This window comes from Erpetoichthys calabaricus, chromosome 9, assembly GCF_900747795.2.
Source record: "Erpetoichthys calabaricus chromosome 9, fErpCal1.3, whole genome shotgun sequence".
In the NCBI taxonomy this organism is placed as follows: domain Eukaryota; kingdom Metazoa; phylum Chordata; class Cladistia; order Polypteriformes; family Polypteridae; genus Erpetoichthys; species Erpetoichthys calabaricus.
In genome coordinates this window covers 134,966,965-134,988,852 of record NC_041402.2, presented here as the reverse complement: position 1 = coordinate 134,988,852, position 21,888 = coordinate 134,966,965, and the positions used below count along the sequence as shown (strand labels likewise).

Sequence of the window (21,888 nt, the reverse complement as noted above, 5' to 3'; positions counted from 1 at the left end):
TACTATGGTGTGGCTTTGCTAAACTGAAAAGTATTGTGTTACACTTGGGCCAGAAAATTTAATAGAACAACGTGGTAATGCTGGGTCCTGGGTTCAAATTCTGTGCCACATTGTTGTCTGTGTGCTGTTTACATGCTCTCCCCATATCAGCTTCAGTTTTCTTCCCTCATACCTTAAGATGTGTAGGTTAAATTATTACCAGGTCCAAAATGGCTCAATGTGAAGGTGAGTAAGGGATGTACATGAGTGGGCTCTGTGACGGACTGGTGTCCTGTCCAGTCTAGGGCCATTTCCTGCATTGTGCCAAGGGAGGCTAAGAAAAGCTTTGGCTCCTCTGTGACTTGAAATTAGATTAAATGGGAGAAGGTTATGTATGTAGCTCGAAATTATGCCAAATTATTAGTTCCGAACTATTGTTCATTCCTTTAAAATACTTTATATGCAATTTGACCAGTAGACCTCCCTGTTTCAAAACAGAAATTATTAACTATGATGCAGCAGTTTGTATATTAGATTGGATCGAGAGAGTGATGCATTTTATTACACTGCAATAGATTTCTTGGCACGTTGGAAATGGCTTTTATTATAGTTTGCATGCACTGGTAACTGGTACAAATATATTACTAGTTCTAATTTAGAGTAAATTGGATTAAAATTTTATTTCAGGTTTCAATGACAGAAGTCCTAGTCACAATAAAAGTTGCCAAGGATAGACAGATACTGAGCCAGAATAAACTGAGTTGCCATAGCCTGGCAATAGAAACTGACTATTACCATCAAACATGGAGACCCAGGCAGGAGAAACTGTGTTAGCAGTATTAATTAGGAGAGGTGGAAGGTGAAGATCACTTCCTACTACTGTACCCCAAACACAGGGCAATAAGGGACTCCAGCTTCACCACATTGTCTGAAGTGATTCCAGAGTTTCCAATACAAACAAACTGGCCTTTCTTCTAGTGGAGGAAGAACAGACAGCAGAGAAAGCAGACAGATACATTAATGTCTGCCAGAGGCTGAGAAAAAACAACAAACTGGGTCCAAAATAGAAAGAATAGTCCATGTATGAGTTCATGGTTTTTTTTATTATGCTTTTGTATAATTGATTGTAGAGTTATGCTAATGCATAAGTAAATATGAGGAGTGACTCAAACATTTCCAGAATCAGTCAAATATATATCTCTGTATCCTGCAACCTCCACCCTGGAGCTCCAAGTAGGTGACGCTGACTCCAATGGGCAGTCCAAGTTGGAGGAGTTGACTCCAATGGGTACCAATAGAGTCTAGCTGCAGACCTCCAGAGTTCTACCCAGTCATACTATGGTTAAGAATAGGGTTGTAGGAGAGTTATCTGAGTCAGATAATGCAATATAGAGTCCATTAAGTGAACTCCACCTACATGGAGTTTCAGCGTAGAGGCTCCATGCTGCAGAGATACCAGACTTGAAGAGGTCAATAGCACAGGAGTAGGGTGTAGTTATTGACTCTCCTGCTAGATATCGAATGTCTACGTCTTCTCAATATGTCCATCGAGTGGCATCATATTGATTTGATCAAGTCCGTATTTCTGACATTTATTTTACAATCATGTGCATCACTTTGCCATTAGTTTTTCTCCTAGCTGAAAAAAGCATGTTATGTCACAACGAACATGATGATGATGATGATCTTGTCATTTGACATTTAAAGACCTGTAAAAAACTGTTAATCAGCAATATTACATTGAAGTGCTGAGGGGTCTATGGGAAAGAATCAGAAAAAAACGTCCAGAAACTGCATTTTGCACCTACACAGAACACGTTCTCAGTTAAAATGTTTTCAACCAAAAGGAATGTGTTTGTTACTTTGCACCCACACAAATTTGTTAGATTTCATTTCCTGTGAATTCTTTTTGAGACTGATGGGAAGACTATTTTGCTACCATAGAAGAAATCCAACACAATAAATGAAGGAGGCTCTAGGCATGAATATGGGAAATGTTTCCAGAAACAGAAGAAGTGCTGGGATAACAGTATTACATCACAAGGACAGTATTTTGATGGCGACTAAATGGAATTAATGTAATCCTTTTTTTTTTAAACAATTCTAGGAATTTTTGATTCCTCCTGTATATGTAATTATCTATCGGCTCCACAAGGCTTGCTCCAACCTGGACAAAGCTGGCAGCACTGTGAGGATTATGTTTTTTTTATTTCTTCAGTTCCTTCAATACCATCGAGCCATCCCTATTAAGAGTTATGCTGAGAGATAAGCAGGTGGATGAGCCAGTGGTGTCCCGGATAATGGACTATCTGTTTGGCAGACAGCAGTTTGTGAGACTCAAGGACTGTGTTACTGATTCAGATGTGAGCAACACTGGAGCACCACAAGGAACAGTCCTGTCTCCTTTTCTGTTCACTCTGTACACCTCAGACTATAAATATAACACCAGGTCATGTCACTTGCAGATATTCTTAGATGATTATGCACTTCTGGGGTGTATTGATAACAGGAACAATACAGAGACCAGGGGCCTCATGTATAACGCTGTGCATAGAACTCACACTATAACATGGTGTAAGCACAAAAGCGGGATTGTGCATACGCACAGAAAAATCCAGATGCAGGAATCTGTGCGCACGCATACTTTCACGTTCTTCCACTACATAAATCCCGATCAGCGTGAAAAGTAACGCACGTGCACGCGCCTTCTGTCCCGCCCCAACTCCTCCCAGAATTACGCCTCTTTGAATATGCAAATCAATATAAATAGCCTTCTGTGAAAAGACAATGGGAAAAGCACGGGGGGAAATATAAGAATTTCAGCAAATACCAAGTGGAGGCAAAGGAAAAACGTACTATTTGTTGGTTTAAACAGTGGTATAATCAACAAAAGGAAGTTGATAGAGTGACAGAGTGTTGGAGAAACTCAAAAGATCAAGCTCACAAAGTCGCACAGTGCCCGAAATAAAAAAGAAATCACATATCAAAGTTGCTGTGGAAAGGCGAGTCGTAGTCCACCGTCTGAGTGTCATATGAAAGCTTATTAAGGTACAGACAAAAAAAATAGGCACACAGTGGGAAAAAAGTATGAAATGTCAACTTTAATCTCGAAATTTCCACTTTAATCACGTAGTTTATTTTGCCATTAAAGTAGAACATCATAAACTTCTCAAGTAGCACATTAAATGCTTTGTTCTGTGTTTGATCTTCTATGTGCTCTGTGTGTGAATCACTACGTGCTTCCATTCTTTCTCTTTCACTGACAGGACACAGAATCCATTACATTCGTGATATTACAGCTCTCTGAATAATTAAAATACTGAGATGTATACGTGATATCTTTTTCATGATGATAGGAACTGAAAGCATGTTATTAAACATGGGAACACGGTGGTGCAGTGATTGTTCATATCTCATGCAAGAGGCTTGCTGCACCATGCGCGACCTTCAATGAAATAATTTATCACAGCAGTACTGTCTCTTTCAAACGTAGGCCTACTAACCTCCAATTCCTGTCCTTACTTTTCTTTCTCCAAAAACCCAATCGCCACACAATCAGCTATGTAATAGACGTGAAGCCATCTGTAAGCTTAGAATGGCGATTCTTCAAAACTTTTATGGAACATTGAAATATCTTCGTAGTACATGTTTAATTATATCCGTCTATCCTTCCAGTGTCGCGTCAGCACCAGCAAGAATACAACGCAATGCAGGAACAATTACTGAACTAGCTAGCGCTGCGGCACCGTGTCCTCACATGTTTAATTATTAACAATACAGATTATTTAAATGAAGTTAAAGTTTTATCTGTATAATATAATCAACATATTTTGCTGCATTTCATCTTAAAAATGAATACCGTCATCATATGTAAATACGCGCTTTATAAAGTGGCGCAGGTTGTGCAATATTATAACTGTAGTGCAAGTTTACAGTGAGGTGATTGTACTTATAAGTACAAACAGTTCTACAAGGAGCACTTGATGGAATGATTTAGTGCATTTATAGTTCTTGGGATGAAACTGTTTCTAAACCACGAAGTCCGTACTGGGTAGTCTCTAAAGCGTTTGCTGTGGCTCAGGCAGCGTCTGCTTCATGCTGTGTATCGATAATTCTCTTTCCGATCAGCTGCTGCTGTGATTTCTCACTCAGATACAATGATATAAATACTCCGAGTGGTGCAGTGAGATTAATATGGAAAAAGATGATCTGCTGTTACAACCCTTAATGGGAGCAGCTGAAAGAAGAAGATGCAGTGAGAGTTACAACGCTAAAGCAGTTATGGTATTTGGAATACTATGGCTATTCCCTGGAACAGTATATTGCTATTATATTACAATCAGATGCATTACACTAATAAACAATATGCAATTAATTTCAGTGTATTTATAAAGCCACGCCAGGAATGTGGATCTAAGAAAGAAAGGATGACCACGCAGGAACAGTAGCACTGCTTTGACACTGGGTGCCGCCAGTCTGCAAAACCGGGCGGATAAATTGCGTACGCCAAGGTATGAGTTACCGTGGAAATGTGTGTGGCTTTACGCCAAGTTTAGGTTTTATACATCGCGATTTGAGCATGGAAACGTTCGTACGCAACATTTCTGTGCGTACGCACCGTTTATACATGAGGCCCCAGGAGTCAAGTGGAGGATTTTATTTCTTGGTGTAGAAAGAATTGTATGCAACTTAACATCAGCGAAGACACAGAACTGGCATTTGTTTTTCACCAGACGTCTGGTCACTATTCAAGGAGTGAATATAGAGGTGGTCCACTCCTACAGGCACTTGGGGTGCCACATTAATGACAGGTTGGACATGTCACAGAACACAGAGGAACTATATAAGAAAGAGCAGAGCAGTCTCTTTTTTATTAGCAGTTTGTGTTCCTTTAGTGTGTGGCTTAATGAATACTTTAGTGAAATCATTTATTTTCTTAATCAATGTTTTCCATTAGAAATCTGTATCCTTTCCAAGCAGCTATAGGAACAATGCAGTGAATTTAAAGCCAATCCAATTCAGAGCACACTACCTAAACATTCAGAGAGGGACAATTTTGTGTCTCCAACAAACCTTAAAAATTAGTATTTTGGATGTTGTCAAAAACCAGAGAACCCAGAGAAAACCCCCCATAATCATGGTGAGAACCTGCAAACTTCACACAATGGCTATTCCTGGAAAAAAACCCAAGTCTTCAAGCCAGAAGGATGTGCTGCATTTAACAATTAAAAGACTAACAATATTCACCATAAAATTAAATTTAAAATGTAGGAAAACAAAGATTTGCTAACCAGAGTAAAGTCGTGGCAAATTTTGGATGGCCACTGATAGCTGTTTATATTCAGAACTGCAGTCTCTGATGCATTCCAGAGACTGAAATCCTGTGGTGTTGTCTCTGCATTCTTTGTGAATCTCTTTCATCTTGCACGTCATCTCCTGGATATCATCCATGGCCAAGTGAAGTTGTGCAAGACCTGCTCCAACCCCTTCAAGGTAAGACTGCACTGCAGACTGTGGGAAGAGAAACACATAGCATGAACCCAACAGCTGATAACAGCTGTACACATACTAGATATGACATGATTTTAGTTTTATTATTAATTGCTTTGGAATTCTCAGACTCTTGCACAACACGTCTCTCTGTGGTTTGTCTTTTATATAAGACAAAATAAAAAAAGATGGTTTTAGAACAAACAGAATGAGTGCAAGACAAAAAAAGTGATCTTGCCTTGAGTCGTGACTGGATTGATGATGTCCGCTGACTCTCCCGTTTGCGGTAATGGCTTAGTTGTTCAAGTTGGTCAGGGTGGTAGAAAATGCCTGAGGCCCATTTGAGGGCAGCACCTCTAGCCAATCTCTCCGCCTTTTCTAACTCTGGCCACACCTCTTCTAGTATGAAGACAAAAAGAAATACAAAAAACATTTAAGTACAGGACTCATATGTCAATCTCTGTAATTTAAGACTGTTCTTGTCCATAGAAGTACAAGGTCTCCTTATCAACTGGCTCATATGCAGAGAAATTCAAAGTTAGTATTGCAAATCCTCAACTAAATGAAATGTATTTCATCAGACTTCAGATGTCATCACCTAAATCGTTGTCAATATGATTATTTTCTGATATTAATTAGCCAGAGACGTCTGCTTAAACAACACTGGTCAACAAGCATTTTGCTGCTGGGAGTCTTTCACCTTTACCTTAACAGGTTTCACTTGCTGACTCCAAATCTGAAAAACATTTTCGTCCAGCACATCCTGTTTTTTAGTTATGATATTCCAGGTCTTGGACAACTAGGGTGACTGGACAGTAAAGGCGAATAACCATTTTGATAAATATCGGTAATTCCACTAGGGATGCCATTGAGATAAAAGAATTCGCCACACGTTACTAACAGCTGTGAGTTGTTTACCTTGTCATTATTAATTTTATTTAATTTATAATTAGCAGAAAAAATATTTGTTACTGATTACCAGGTCTTATATGACTCTAAAGCATAATGACACAACTCAGACATGACGGTGCAGTAGGTAGTTAGATTCGCCATTACTTTGAAAATTCTGTCAAGGCAATGGACAGAAACGGTGATGCTTTTAAGAAATAAGTTTGGTCTCAAGAAAAGTGAAGATAAAATTAAGGAAGGTGTTTTTGTTGTTCCTGAGAATCGTGAACTGATGCTTGACGAGGAGTTCAAAAGGAAACTGAAGCCCACTGAATCAGCAACATGGGAAGCATTTGTGTGGGTTGTCCAGAATTTTCTTGTCAGTCCCAGAGCAGAGAATTATACTGAGCTTGTGGAGAACCTGCTGAAAGCATATCAGCTTATGGGAGCCAGAATGTCACTGAAGATGCATTTTTTACATTCTCATCTTGACTTTTTTCCACCAAATCTGGGCGATGTCAGCGATGAGCATGGAGAAAGATTTCATCAAGATATAAAGGGGATGGAAAACTGATATTAGGGGAAAAATTACTCTGAGCATGATGGGTGACTACTGTTGGTTCTTGCAAAGAGAGACGGATTTGCAGTACAAGCACAAAAGCGAGTGCCTCCAACATTTTTGGGCACGCTGACCTCACTTTTATATTGAGGTAAATTGACATAAATATGCTTTAACATGTTTCTGGTATCGTCTTCTGGTTTGTTTTCAAAATAAACACATCAAAACAATTTTTGTTGGACAGAGTCCAAACTCCAGATATCGTGTTATATTGATATTCAAAAGTGTCAAAACGTCAATGATGTGCATTTCAAAAACCTGACGTGCCAGCTTAATTACAATTTCATATATGAAATTAGTGTAAAAATCTTAATAAAGAGCTGCTTTGAAGTTCCTATTTTTTTGTAGACCAGTGCAATTAACACACATTATGTTAGCATCTCAAATTCCCCAAATTGTTAGTTTTCTAAATTAATTAATATATGTATTGAACTTGCAAAAGCAAATGAAGCTCAGTCCTGGAAGACTGACACATACAGTACTGTAGAATTCTACTGAACCCTCTTCAGTACACTGCTAAAGGAAACAGTTGGACTCTGAAGCCATGATACCAATAATTAGGGTCTCATGTCAGCTACCACCATGACCACCACTATCTGAAAGGTATCATAATGAACACAAGACTTATATACTGTCTTGATAAAGCAACATTGCCAGCATTGTTGGCCATACAGATGTGACAGTGGGTTGGTTGCAGGATATCTCTAACGTCTTCCTGGAAGATTCAAGGAAAGTACATTGAAGACATGTACAAAATCATGCTAGTTTTTTATTTCACCATTTATAAGTGTCTAATTTAATAACTTTGTAGTCATTCTAGATCAGTATTTTTTTATCTGTGACTGAAGTTGTCTCTTCACTCACAGATACCCTGTTCCTTACCATGTTTTATGTGAGCTGAAAAATTCCTTTCAGAAGCAGCTTAATTTTTTTTTTAATCACAGAGAGTATACATAAAGCGACAAAGAATGCAGGAGACCCAAAGTACACTCTTCATCATATCTAAAGAGAAAGGTGGGGAGGAAACACTTCTCAGCTACTGGCTTCATGCAGTATCCAGCAGATCCCAAGTGCATCCTCTTAAGTATCCTGTTACTTCCCTCAGGGAGGGAAACCAAAATCATAACTGGCAGAAATAAACCTGTGCTGGTGAGTGAAACTTTAGTAACAAATCGTACTCTTATAACTTCATAGCATTCCTGTAAACTGATTTCCTGTGCCCTAAAATTCAACAATCGGACTGCCATGTCATGGTGTGCTGCACGTTGGTTGGACATACAAGTAAGACTACTACGACTATTACTATTACATCATTAGTATTTCCCTTTACTTTTGTAGTTCTTATGCAGTTTTGACTTGGTGGTTCTTCTCAAACAGGCTGCATCCTAAAGATCTGGCAAGTCATTAATGGTAGTTTGATTTAAATACACCAGTTTGTATATTGTGAAGACCCAGGGGTGCACGACTCCCGAAACACCCAATACAACTGTCACAGGCACAAGTCTCAGCAAACACAGACGTTTATTATTGATGTGGGGAAGCACTTTCACTCGGTCCCCACAGGAATGCACAGTACAATTAAGAGCCAAATGCACAATACAGCACAGCACTTTTCTTCTTCTTCCTCCTCCTCATTGTTGTTGTCTCCCTCTCTTCTTCTCCACAGGCAAGCTTTGTCCACCTCCTCCTAACTCTGGCTCCTGTCTGTGAGACCGCTGGCCTCTTTTTAAGCCGCACCCGGACGTATTCCAGGTGCTTTTTTAGGTAAGCCCAAGGTATGGCTCTGCTGCTCCTACAGCTGCCCCTACAGCTGCCCCTGGTGGCATCTATGGAACCCAACAGAGCTGTGCCAACAAATAGTAATTCCCATACAGTCCTGTGGGAATCTGAGGTGCCGTTACAACCCAAGGGGACTGGCAAGTAGCAGTTTGGGGGAGATAGCGCCCTTCAAAAGCCATTTCCCCTGTCCTTCCTTTCCAGGAGGCAGGGTAATCCCTCACCATATAAAATGTTTTGTTACATGGAGTATGTCATAATATTCAACACAGCCACTACAATTGGTGTAATCTTGATTTATTTTCCATCTTGACCTGTACCAATACTTGGCACCTGTGGGATGAAGCCTATCCTGGCAGTATAGACTAGAATAATACTAGTAAGGTACAAACTTGAACAAAAAGCCAATCTGCCATGGAGGACATTAATATATACACTACCATTCAAAAATTTGGGATCACCCAGACATTTTCATGTTTTTGATAGAAATTAATACCTTTTATTATTAATATACCACTAATTAATAACTTTCTAAATTTATTATTCACATATGCCAGCAAAGCCCATTTTCAGAAGCAATTCCTTCAGGGTCCTAATGGTGAATTCCCTGAGCTTATCCTTAATTTGTCATGTTTATATGGTAATTGGTTGTTAGAGAAAATACTGTAATTGCATCAGCATCGCTGAAACCTGTGATTCTATTCTCTTGGATTATTGGCACTGACCCAATGTCTTCCTTGTGTTTCTGAATGGATGAGAAGTAATTTTCTCAAACTAAATAAGGAGAAAATAAAAATCTTGGTTATTGGAAAAAATTAATGTAGTGAGGGTGTTAGAAATAAACTTTATCAATTTGGGTTAAAAGTCAAGACAGAGGCAAAGAATTTAGGGGTAATTATTGACTCTGACCTAAATTTTGAATCTCATATTAATCAGATTACTAGGACAGCATTTTTTCACTTAAAAAATATAGCAAAAGTCAAACCTCTTAAAACTTTGCAAGATGCTGAGAAATTAGTTCACGCTTTTGTTTTCAGTCGGCTAAATTACTGTAACGCACTCCTCTCAAGACTACCCAAAAAAGACATCGATCGATTGCAACGAGTGCAGAATGCAGCTGCTAGAATCTTAACTAGAAAAAGAACATCCGAGCACATCTCTCCAGTTTTGATGTCACTACATTTGTTACCTGTGTCATTTTGAATTGACTTTAAAATACAGCTTATGGTTTGCAAAGCCTTAAATAATCTCACTCCATCTTATATTTCAAAATGCCTTTCACCTGACACTCCAAATTGTAACCTTAGATCTTCAAATAAGTGCCTGCTTATTATTTCAAGAGCTAAACTTAAAAGAAGTGGTGAGATGGCCTTCTGCTGTTATGAACCTAAAATCTGGAATAGCTTACCGATAGAAATTCACCAGGCTAATATGGTGGAGCACTTTAAAAAACTGCTAAAAACTCATTATTTTAACATGGTTTTCTCATAGCTTCATTTTAGTTTAACCCTGATATTCTGTATATGCTTTGAATTATAATTTTTATCATGGCTCCGCAATCTGTCCTAACCCCTACTTTCTCTGCGCCACCACCACCCGATCAAAGCATTGTGCATTCCCTACATTAATGGATTGAAGGCCAGAGGTCCACATGACCATCATCATCTAATTCTTCCACATGGAGCCTAAAAACCATGAGGACTGATTGAGATCATTTATGTTAGGTAGATTGCCTAATTGGGGCTGGGTGGTCTCGTGGCCTCAGAACCCCTGCAGATTTCTTTTTTTTTTTTTCTCCAGCCATATGGAGGTTTTTTTTGTTTGTTTTTTTCTGTCCTCCCTGATCATAGGACCTTACTTTTATTCTATGTTAATTAGTATTGTCTAATTTTATTTTTATATTTTTTCTTTTTTTTCTTTCTTCATCATTTAAAACACTTTGAGCTACATCATGTATATGAAAATGTGTTATATAAATAAATGCTGTTATTGTTGTTGTTGTTGGCACCTAATGTTCAGTTCTTGGGTCAAAAATGGCCAAAATGAAACAGCTTTCACAACAAAACATGTTAGTCTACTGTGTTTTATGCAGAATGAAGGCTATTCCCATTGACAGATGGCCATGAAACTGAAGACTTCAACCAAATGTGTCTATTACTGTTCTGAGAGAAACAGGCAAGCTGACTCTAACCAGGACAGAAAAAGAAAAGACAGGCCCAGATACACAACTGCAGAGGATAAGGATGTCAGAATCTGTTGTGTGGGAAACAAACGCCTTACAAGTCCTCAGTTGACTTCTTCACTAAATACACAGTAAATACCAGTGTCGTCTGCAACAGGGAAAAGACAATTCTGGAATGCTGGCCTTAGAGGCAGAGTTTGAAAGAAAAAAATCTTATGTGAAACTGACAAATTAAAAGGAAAAGGTTAAAATGGGCAAAGAACGCAGACATTAGACAGAAAATGAATGGAAAAATGTATTAGGCTGAGAATTCCAGAATTTGTCTTTTCTCTTTGAAAACAGAGCACCCAAAAAAAGACCCATGCAGACTCCAAAACTAGAAACCTTCACACAGACAGTGACTGAGCTATGATTTGATGCCTAAAGATGTCTTTTCTGCCATGTCACCATCACCATAAACTGTTAAAAAATACCATTCAGCATGAGTGAAGGTTGCATCATCTTTCCATCCACCTTCAGTTCTTGTAAGTCACAATGACCTAAAGCATATCTCAAAGGCAATACATACTGTACAAAGCATGTAGCCATTACAGATAGGTCACTGTTCCCCACAGGACACAAAAGAAAGAAATCACAGGCACACATACACAAGTTATATTTTAGACTCACCTACTGATCTTAAAAAAAGGAGGAAATGCTAATGACCATGGAAAGAGCTCAGCCTGGAACTGACCTTCTGCCCTCATTAGCATGTGCTGGCAATACAGCCCACTCTGCTAAGATGCTTAATAAAAAGTAGAATGCAGTCTTTTCTTTTTTCAAGAAAATATGCTAACACAAAATTTTTCACTTTTATACCATCAAACATAGACTTTTCTTGAGTTTTCACCAATAATTTCATGAGGTTATGAATGTTTGGTACAGATAATAAGAACAATAATGGTAATAATATATTGATCCATTTTTTAACCCGACTTTTTAAAATTAATTAACTATATAAGTGTTGGAGTCTGCCTCAGCAGCATAGGCGTGGGAATCTCATCAATCTAAGGACAACTCATACCAGATTCATTTAGAGTGGACAATGAATCAAAAGGCATGTTGGAAGAAATCAGAGAGCCTGGAGAAAAAATACACAGGATGAATAATTATACCCTGATGACCGGTAGTCATTTAATATGAAAAATTCTTTCTCAAATGTTTTAGCAAATGCTACAGTAAGTGTTCAGTAGAAGTTTACATTATATTAGTTTCTGCAAATGAAATATGTCTGTTTAATTGTTATAGTATTCTTAGGACAAACATGCTGCCGATCAGTCTGAATTCATGACAGAATGATCCAAAGTGTAACAACCGTATTAAGATCATGATCTTGATCTAAACCAAAATGTAAAAATTAATACAAAGATTTACAAATGGACATTTAGCAACAGAAACATTAAAAAGCTGTATATGTTGAATGTTATTTTGTAAATACATTTTACACTAACATGTGCGTCTGTGTATAGATAGATAGATAGATAGATAGATAGATAGATAGATAGATAGATAGATAGATAGATAGATAGATAGATAGATAGATAGATAGATAGATAGATAGATAGATAGATAGATAGATAGACATCCTTTAATGTAAAAGTTATTAGAACACCTATTTTTCACATCACACATAATCTGTGATGTGTGACCATAACAGACAAATGTCTTGACAGGTTCTTTTTCTCACGTTAACATTTCAATACAGGTATTGCTAACAAAGCCAGTGTGTCCTGACTCAGCAGTTAATAGCCTCAAACATAAAAGCGCTGGGCTGGCTGTTTTCAAAAGGTTAAATTATTTCTCCCACTTTACTTTCAAGAACCTATTACTATTCAAATCATGCAACAAGAAAATACAATTCCCGATACAATACCTTGCATGTCTGCCTTCATACCAGCTAGCATGGTCCTGCTTGAAGAGGAAGAAGTATCAGAGGAAAGCTCCTGCAACCAGTTTTTTTTTAGATGTGGTCGCAGAGAAGCAATTAACTTTTGCATTAGACAGCAAGGCTGGAAAAGCTGCTTCCTCCTGAAGCTGCACAGAAATATTCTTGGAAGAGTTTCAGAGGAAGAAGGTGGAGCAATTCAGTCTCTTGGGATCATACCACAACAAAGACAGGAAGAAGGGAGCTATGTGATGTGTCGTGGTGATTCTACTGTTATTGTGTACCTTAAATGTAACTAAGATTAGAAGTGTCTGAATCTGATTAGATAAAAATCTGAACTTTGCAGTTAGTTTTCATCTGCGTTATGCAGTATGTCAACAATTCTTTATTTTTTTTCAGCTTTTTAATTTCCTTCATGGCAGATGCATAGGTCAGATTTTAGAACAGTTATACTATCTTAATTAGAGATACTGAATATTTCAGTCTTCCATATAACATTTTGGTCAGATTAGTTCATTTTTTTTATATGAAGAATTTCTAGAGCTAAACTTCAAAACCAGTCATTGATGACACTAGTAAAATGATCAGGATTGTGAAGTTCTTAGAGCTTTTACTCCTTTGCGTGTTATTAATGTGTCTCATTAACCTTTAAATGAGAAGTAAAATAGGAAATGACTAACTGTTGAGAATAAAAGACAACCTGAGGATCAGAAGGTTGGAAGTGGAGGATTTGAGGAATAATGCTCACTGGCCTGCCACTGTTAAGATGGTTAAGTGTTCAATGTAAATGAGGTTCATAAGGAGATAGATAGATAGATAGATAGATAGATAGATAGATAGATAGATAGATAGATAGATAGATAGATAGATAGATAGATAGATAGATAGATAGATAGATAGATACTTTATTAATCCCAAGGGGAAATTCAGAGGCGTGGCTTTATTGGTTTCTTTTGTTTCAAATGTAAATTTAAAATGACTAGTTCTAACTTTTTTGCCGATTTCCTTGTATGGCATCATCAATGAGGTTTCCAAATTTTTTCAAAGCATGTCATAATGGTTAGTACTGCAGCAGTACAGCTCTAGATATCCAAGACTGAAATCTATGTGGCCTCACAGAACCAGGAATAACATCATGAATGCACCTCTCAGAGGTTGCAGTTGGGTGATGGTTGGGCTGATGGTTGGGCATTGCAGCATCTTTGGATGTGATCAACTTAGCATCCACATGGATGCTCATTGAACTGCTTGCACATTTTTGTTTATTGCAGTAGAAATAATAAATGGTATTGGATCCCCATTTTCATGCTTATCAGGATTGTACTGTTGACCAGATATCCCCCAAGTGTTGTGATTTAACATGGGTCTCTTCCCTGGCTTAAGCATGCTCACTGTTTATTTTGTCTGTGTGTTTTTAAAATATTTTTTTCTAATTTTCTTATTAATTCTGGTTTTGCTTCTGTGTAGTTGTCATTATATTTATATAATATTATGATTTCTATCGGAATGCTGTTGTTTATTAATTATTTTGTAATTTTGTTATATATTGCTAATATATGTATTAATATTCTTTGTTTACTGCCCTGACCCCTGTATGTTGAGCCTAACGGGGGTAAAGGCACCTGATTATGGAGCTGAGGGACTACACACAGTAGTATAAATGCAGAAGCATGTTTTTGATTTTGTAATTATTTGAATTGCATGGCTTTTCACTCCTGTTTTCATTTAAAGCGCACTGTTTCTGGCTTATGAGTCTTGGATTTAATTGTTTTAGATTTTATTTTGTTATTTTTTCTTACCTTGCCTTTTGGTGCTCATTTTATAAATATGTTTACATAAAAATAATTTTGTCTTTCTTGTCACAGAACCAGAGGCTTTCTAGTTGTCCTCTCCTCCTTTGAGGACCATTTTGATATTTTGAACTTTATAAGCCTTTCACCCACTTGTTTTGGGCCTGTGCAGGTGTGAAGCCTGTCATTTGAGTTTGTGGCTAGGTTGCCTTTCGTTGTCTGGCCTACTCTGTGCAGGAGCCAGACCTGGGTGAATTTTTGGTCTGGCTTGTGGTTTTTTGAGGCCTGAACCCCTGAACCCTGCTGTCAACAGGCCATTGTTGAACAATTAATTAATGGGTGTATATTTCTGGGCTCCATTTATGCTAATCAGTTTTAAACTATGTTGTTTTCCTGTCTGTTTTAACAAATCTGTGTCTTTAGCTGTAATCATTATATAATTAGTAATGTGTAAAGTTTGTATTTACTATTTCAGATACAACACATTGGCAACAAGAATGGGTTAGTTTGACATCACTCCTCCAACGTATGTCTTGCCAGTACTTCGTGAACTGCTCGTGTTCTGGAGCCACTCGTATCATTCATTAGGGATGTACCTGTTTGCGGATGGACTGGATAACATTTAGAGATGTCAAGGAAAAGGACACATCTTTTACACTGCTTGAAAGTGGAAGGACAATGCATTTTTCTACCCTACAACTGACTGATTACTCTTTTGCAGCCATGGTGACAAACCTCACTGGCCATTTCAGCTGCGTCAGCTTTTACAACACTGTATGTTTAAGGCACTACAAGATGAGTTAATAAGAGAAAGGAATTAATAATTAAACATGTGTGAATTAAACAGAGTACTATTCAACAACAACAACAATAATAATAATAATAATATTAATAATAATAATAATACCTTCTCTACAAAAATGTGTCTAAAATACAACACAATAAAGCAAAACAACAGTCATAAGTCTATACACTAACAAGGACTGACCAATCATCTGTCCATAAAATCTGCTGATCTCCAGTCCCATCGCAGACCAAAACCATCATTTTTACTTCCATGTAAATTTAAGTTTGATGATGGTGTCAAAAATTCACTATCAAGTTAAGTTCAAATTCATATTCTATACTTTTCAAAACATGTGTCTGTAGAAACCTATGCACAATGATAATATCTGAAAAAAAAAATGACTGATCTGTTTTAAGCAAGTTGCATCATATTTGTCTCTGTGCTCCAGTACTTACAGTATCCCTATGTCCTTCAAAAATGGTTTGGCTTATGTTCAATGAAAACTGCTATAGAAATTGTTTAACTTAGCTGAGATTTTTGCAGTCTACTCCATTTATTTGTAGGGCCAGGCCTTTCGGTTTGCAATTTTTACACAAGTAGTTTCTGAAAAATATAATATATATTAATATACCTGTTAAGAGAGAAGACTGACACAGAAAAAGGTTTAGGACACGACTGTGATGCTGTATAATGTAAAACAAAAATTTTAGCAACGCCTTTTCAGGTATGAGTCCAGTACAGAAATGATACAAAGATGGCGATGTTCCAGTTACATGGGTTCCAGACAGGAAGGGAAGGGCCCAAGAGGGCAGACAACAGAAGTGATGTCAGTGGTGAATGGCAATTAATTTTCCATTCTGTAGTGGGAAGAAGAGAGAAGGCATTAGACAACAGTGCCAACCCCTGGTTCACCAGTGCCCTTAAACTATATCCCATAGGAATGCACGTGACAAAAGGTACCTGCACACAGAGGCACACACTCAAAGAAATTTATAAGTGAAGATAGCTGTCGGCTTATTTGCCCTATGAGAGCGCACGCTGGATGATGAAGAGTAGGAAATGAACACATACAAACACACACATACACACACCAAAACAGATATGTAAATGTCGACGTGTACATTAAGTCACAAAGTACCAATCTGTCTATCTATGCAGCTTGTCTACTTCATTTGACTCAAAAAGTTTAGTTTCAGATTAAATATTATTTAAGTTCTTCACATCATTCATTTTCTTGTTTGTTTTACTCAACATTTATTTGTGTAGATAATAAATATTATATAAGATAATGTACTTGTACAGTGCAATCAGTTGTATTGTATTGTAAAATGTTATATTGACTGATTTCCTGTAGTATCACTAGAGTTGTTGATGTATTGTAAAAACCAAGGTTAACTTTAGGGTTAAATGGCTGGATGAAGCTCTGCATTTAAAAAAACAAAAAAACAAAACAAAGCAGAAGCACTAGCCTGCTGTGAGACTCCACTTCCAGGGAGAATTTTTTAAAATCCTTTTCTTTTAGGAAAAAAATACCTGCTCTCATACAGGATTTGTGGTCAATTTCTCTCTAATTATTTCCTGTAGCTTGTGGGCTACCTTTCTAAACTGAACAATTCTTAATTAGCTTAAAGTATTATCCATTATCATACAAATTTAATGACTCACCCTTGAACAGCTGGAGAAAAGCAATATACTGTACATGTACCAGTTATTTTACACAGTTTTCCAGTGTACTTTGGGCTGATTAGAGCTCAATAATCTAGTAACCCTATATTTATTTTGGGGAAAAAAGGTATTGGTGCAGGATGTTACAAGTGACACAGCTTTTTCTAGGAAGGACATGAATTGCGCTCAATTAAACATGAAGATCCTTTTGTTATGGGGCACATTACTGGCTACCCTTGCTGTGTATTTACAAGGACTGTAAAGCTGGCAAAGGTGAACATTGATTTTAATATAGAAAACTCTCACTATAATTTATTATCAGAAAAACTGACAAGTCATTATGATTTGTTTATTCTTGAGAATCCATTTATTTTGTTTAATTCAATTAATAAACATGATCAAAAAGTTTAATCTACTATATAATAAAACACTAAGTTTTCTGTGTGTGTGTCCAGTCCCTCAGAGCAATTTGATTGGTTAGTTTGGCTTTGGTCTGGTTGGTCAGTTTTGCTGTGGGTGTTCAGCCAAAGGTGACTGAGGCAGGAAAGATGCAGGAGGATCTCTGACAATTGCTTTCAAAGACAAGATGTTTTCAAAAGAATACAATGATTTTTCATAAAGGCTAATGGGGGCCCATTTACCATTTTGGTTAAGAAAAAGCAAACAGAAGGTGAGCAACATGCTTCAGAATAATAGTCTGAGAAGCAAGCTTTATGGGAACACAATCGAATACGGGAGGCAAGGGAGGCTGAGACACACAACGATACTGAGGAAAGGCCTAGGAGCAAGGCTGAAGAGATATCATATATCAAAAATTTTAAAACTGATCTTATTGTCTGTCTTTAACAGATAATGCAGTTATAACAATCATGCTATTAACAACACTGAATGTGTATAAAGGGAAAACTGAGCTGTGGCCTGAGTCAGGACACTTGACACTGCAGCTGCACTCTATTTCTATTTGTGTGTTGTGAATCGGACATATCCAAATGCATGACTTACACTGAATTCAATACTGATATAGCACCCATACAAAACAAATAAAACTTACTCTAGCTTCAGTGTTTGGGCCTAACTATATAAGTATATGCCCAGGCATCCAGATGGGGAAGACAGGCTTTCTTCACACCAGTGACATGAGTTGAGGTTCATGGCTGGAGAGGCACTGAGTCAGATTTACTAATATATGAACCCCAAAGAGTAGCTTATTCACTATTCAATTGGCAGCATGCACATTGACTACTGGTTATATTTCATATCTCATCAGCATTCTTTACACACACATAGGTAAGGTACATATTGGCTAAGTAAGAACGCTACATTTATAGCGGCGAGAGAAAGCGGAGAAAGCGCATTTGCTCTGCACCCTCCGTATATTCTAAATTTGCCATTGCAGTTCCACAATTCATACTCATTCAATACAAATGAAAGTATAGAGTGGTGTACAAAAAAAAAGGATTTAAATTTTGACCTTAATTGAAATATTTTAAAAGCTTTTAATTCTGATGTTTTTATCAATTTTAATACAGAGGATGACAAGAAAAACAAAAGAATATTCTATTTATGCTCAAAATTTAGTTTTCAAATATTGGATTTTTTTTTCTTAGTCTGATCCCATTTTTTATAAAATTAAAACCTGTTTATGGTCTTACCTTTATTTGTAAATTAAGTCTATGTGCCTATCCTTCTCCATGAAAATCTCTGTCAATTTCTTGTAAAAGTCCTCCTTATTTTCTTTTAGTTTTAAAAGTCCTAAACTTCCATTTTGGCAGTCAGTTGGAAAAAAAAAAATAAAAATAAATGGACCGCTGCAGTGCACTTGACTTTCTGATATCGCTAACCTATTGGCGCCTCTGTGTAGAACAGCAGCAGCAACAAGCACCCGTTGGGTTCACATCCGCCCCATCCAGTGTGGCACGGTACAGTCTGCCTCACCTTGTGCCTTTTCACAGCAGTTTCATGTCCGATCAGCAAAACTAAATATGTCGCCCACATTCATTAAAGATATTAGCCAGACTGTGGAAAGTCAGGGTGTATAATAAACGTATCTGCAAACATTATATTGGTGACACACAGAGAGGCAGAAACAGGCACATGACAATTGCATGCATTAACCCAGTGTGTGAGGGATAGCACAGTCCGTGGTGAGGCTTGGCTTGTCACTGCCGCACCTCTCGATTCTCCCATGTATTTGAACAGGAAATGCGCAAATTCAGCAATTTTGATTATAAAAATGATCAAAATGATAGGAATCATACTGAAAACAAATTTACAGCAAATTGTCAGGGGACAAATTTATGTTATCATTATTAGTTTTTTTACTTTTGCCTCACCAGACCATAGGTCTGAAAAGACACAACTTAATGCTTTATCTGTGTTTTATTACTGTGTTTTTTGTGACTTCAGTTATATGGGAGTTTGCCTACGGGTGCCCAAAACTTCATGCTGTCTTTGCTTTATTTTTACATTGGTTATATTTAATTGTAATCAGAATTAAAATATGAGTTTGTCTAAAAAGTCATACAAACTAATTGTTCCAAAGGACTGGAAAATGCCAAATATTATCCCATTATATAAAAAGGGTGGCTGGGTAGATCCAAACAACTATAGGCCAGTAAGTTTAACATACATCACAGGTAAGTTGATGGAAGGAATTATTAAGGGAAAGACTGAGCAATATATGGCAAGAACACACACCATGGGTTCAGAAGAGGGAGGCCATGTTTTACCAACATGCTGGAATTCTATGAGGAAGCAACAAAAGGATGTGATCAAAGTGGAGCTTATGGAAGTCATGGAAGCTCCTATTTTTCTTCCAATCCTCCATCCTCCCATCCCTGATCCCCACCACACACACCTATATATACAGAGACTTTCAAAAAACATTTGATAAGGTACCACATGAGAGGTTGGGCATCAAACTAAAAAATGTGGGATTTCAGGGTGATGTTTGTAGATGGGTGCAGAATTGGTTCAGATACAGGAAGCAGAGGGTTATGGTGTGTGGAACCTTGTCAGAATTGGCTGATGTTAAGGGTGGCGTTCTACAGAGTCAGTGCTAGGGCCACTGCTATTTTTAATATATAGAAATAATTTGGATAGGAATATAAGTAGTAAGTTGGCTAAGTTTACAGATGATACCAAGATAGGTGGATTGGCAGATAGTCTGAAATCAGTTGAATCATTACTGTGGGACTTGGACAGGATACAGGCTTGGGCAGATTTGTGGTGGAGGAAAAATGATGGGGTTGAATACACAATGGGAAGTCTGAAAATCAAGGTACATGTGATAAGAAGGATTTAGGAGTTGTAGTGGACTGTACACTAACAACTTCCATATAGTGTTCAGAAGCCATTAAGGAGGCTAACAGAATATTAGCACGATGTGTGGAGTACAAGTCCAAGGAGGTTATGCTCAAGTTTTATAATGCACTGGTGAGGCCTCATCTGGAGTATTGTGTGCAGTTTTGGTCTTCAGGCTATATAAGCACAAGAAAAGGTTCAGAGAACTTTTCCAGGGCTACAGGGGATGAATCATAAAGAAAAATTAAAAGAGCTGAGCCTTTTCAGTTTAAGCAAAAGAACATTAAGAGGAGACATGATTGAAGGGTTTAAAATTATGAAGGGAATTAGTGCAGTAGATTGAGATGGTTATTTTAAAATGAGTTGATCAAGAACACGGGGACACAGTAGGAAACTTGTTAGTAGTGTGGTGATGTTAGTTAAGAAGAATTAAGTGGATAGGACTTGCCAGCTTTGTTGGGTTCAATGGCCTGTTCTTGTGTAGATTGTTTTAATGTTCTAATAATAAATGGAAACATTTTAGAAATGGTTTTCAGTCAAAACCTAAGGTTTTGATTTATACTCTTTTTGACTTGTTAAGTGTTCTGCAATCCTTTACTCTCTGAAAGCTTTATATAAAATTACAGAAGGATAGAGCCTAGAGGAAATAGTCATGCCAAGTTATTGACCTCTGATATTGAGGACAAGTGTGTGTGATGTTTCACTGGCAACACTTTAAAGTAAGAGTTTCTCCGTGTTATCCTAATGTTCAAAAAAATATTTTCTTTGAATGGAGTTCATACAGTCCCATGCTGATCATCCCATACATTCTGATTATTTTTAATTCCATTTCATATATATTTATATTAGTACATGTCTCATCTAAAAAAGTACATCTTAGAAAAGCTCAATGTACTTTCCGGTTTTACGCCTCCTCTCACAGGTGCCTTTCACATTGTTCACTTTTTGCTTGTAACTGTTTACTGATAAAATGAAATATTCCAAAAATATTGTGCAATATTCTTAATATAGTTATGCAGCTTAATGTCTTTGTACAGATGTACAGTTGTAGGGTACTTTATTTGTTTGTTGTTGATTATGTGAGGTTTAATACTACATCATCTTCACAGTGGTGGCCTTATTAGGTACATTTTGATAATGATTGTGGTTGCTGGGACATTCTCATCAATGAGCTTTGATACTGTGTACAATTATATTGCCCAAATAAAAGATGAATGAAACAATTTGTACAAAATCGAAATCCCAGCAGAACATACAGTATTGGTGCATAAATGTTTGTGAAATAGATTGTTTTGCTTTCAATGAGGACTTCTATAATAAATAATTCCAGGATGAATTATGAGGAAACATTAAAACAGCTGAGCCTTTTCAGTTTAAGCAAAAGAAGATTAAGAGAAGACATGACTGAAGTGTTTAAAATGATAAAGGGAATTAGTACAGTGGATCGAGCCGTTACTTTACAATGAGTTCATCACCAACATGGGG

At 37.3% G+C, this 21,888-nt stretch overlaps 1 protein-coding gene across 2 annotated transcripts in view; it reads right to left on the bottom strand.

Moving 5' to 3' along the window:
* The window catches only part of exoc3l1 (exocyst complex component 3-like 1), an 88,952-nt gene extending 75,953 nt beyond the window's left edge, over positions 1-12,999 (bottom strand). The window contains exons 1-3 of one of the 2 annotated variants that reach the window (XM_028810189.2): positions 12,847-12,999; positions 5,708-5,868; positions 5,271-5,490 (exon numbers count right to left, since the gene is read on the bottom strand). In XM_028810189.2, coding sequence (XP_028666022.1) covers positions 5,271-5,490; positions 5,708-5,868; positions 12,847-12,970 — 505 coding nt within the window. In that variant the 5' untranslated portion in view covers positions 12,971-12,999. The remainder of the gene's footprint in view (positions 1-5,270; positions 5,491-5,707; positions 5,869-12,846) is intronic. The other variant, XM_028810190.2, reaches the window with a different exon arrangement.
* Between the last annotated feature and the right edge of the window lie 8,889 nt (positions 13,000-21,888).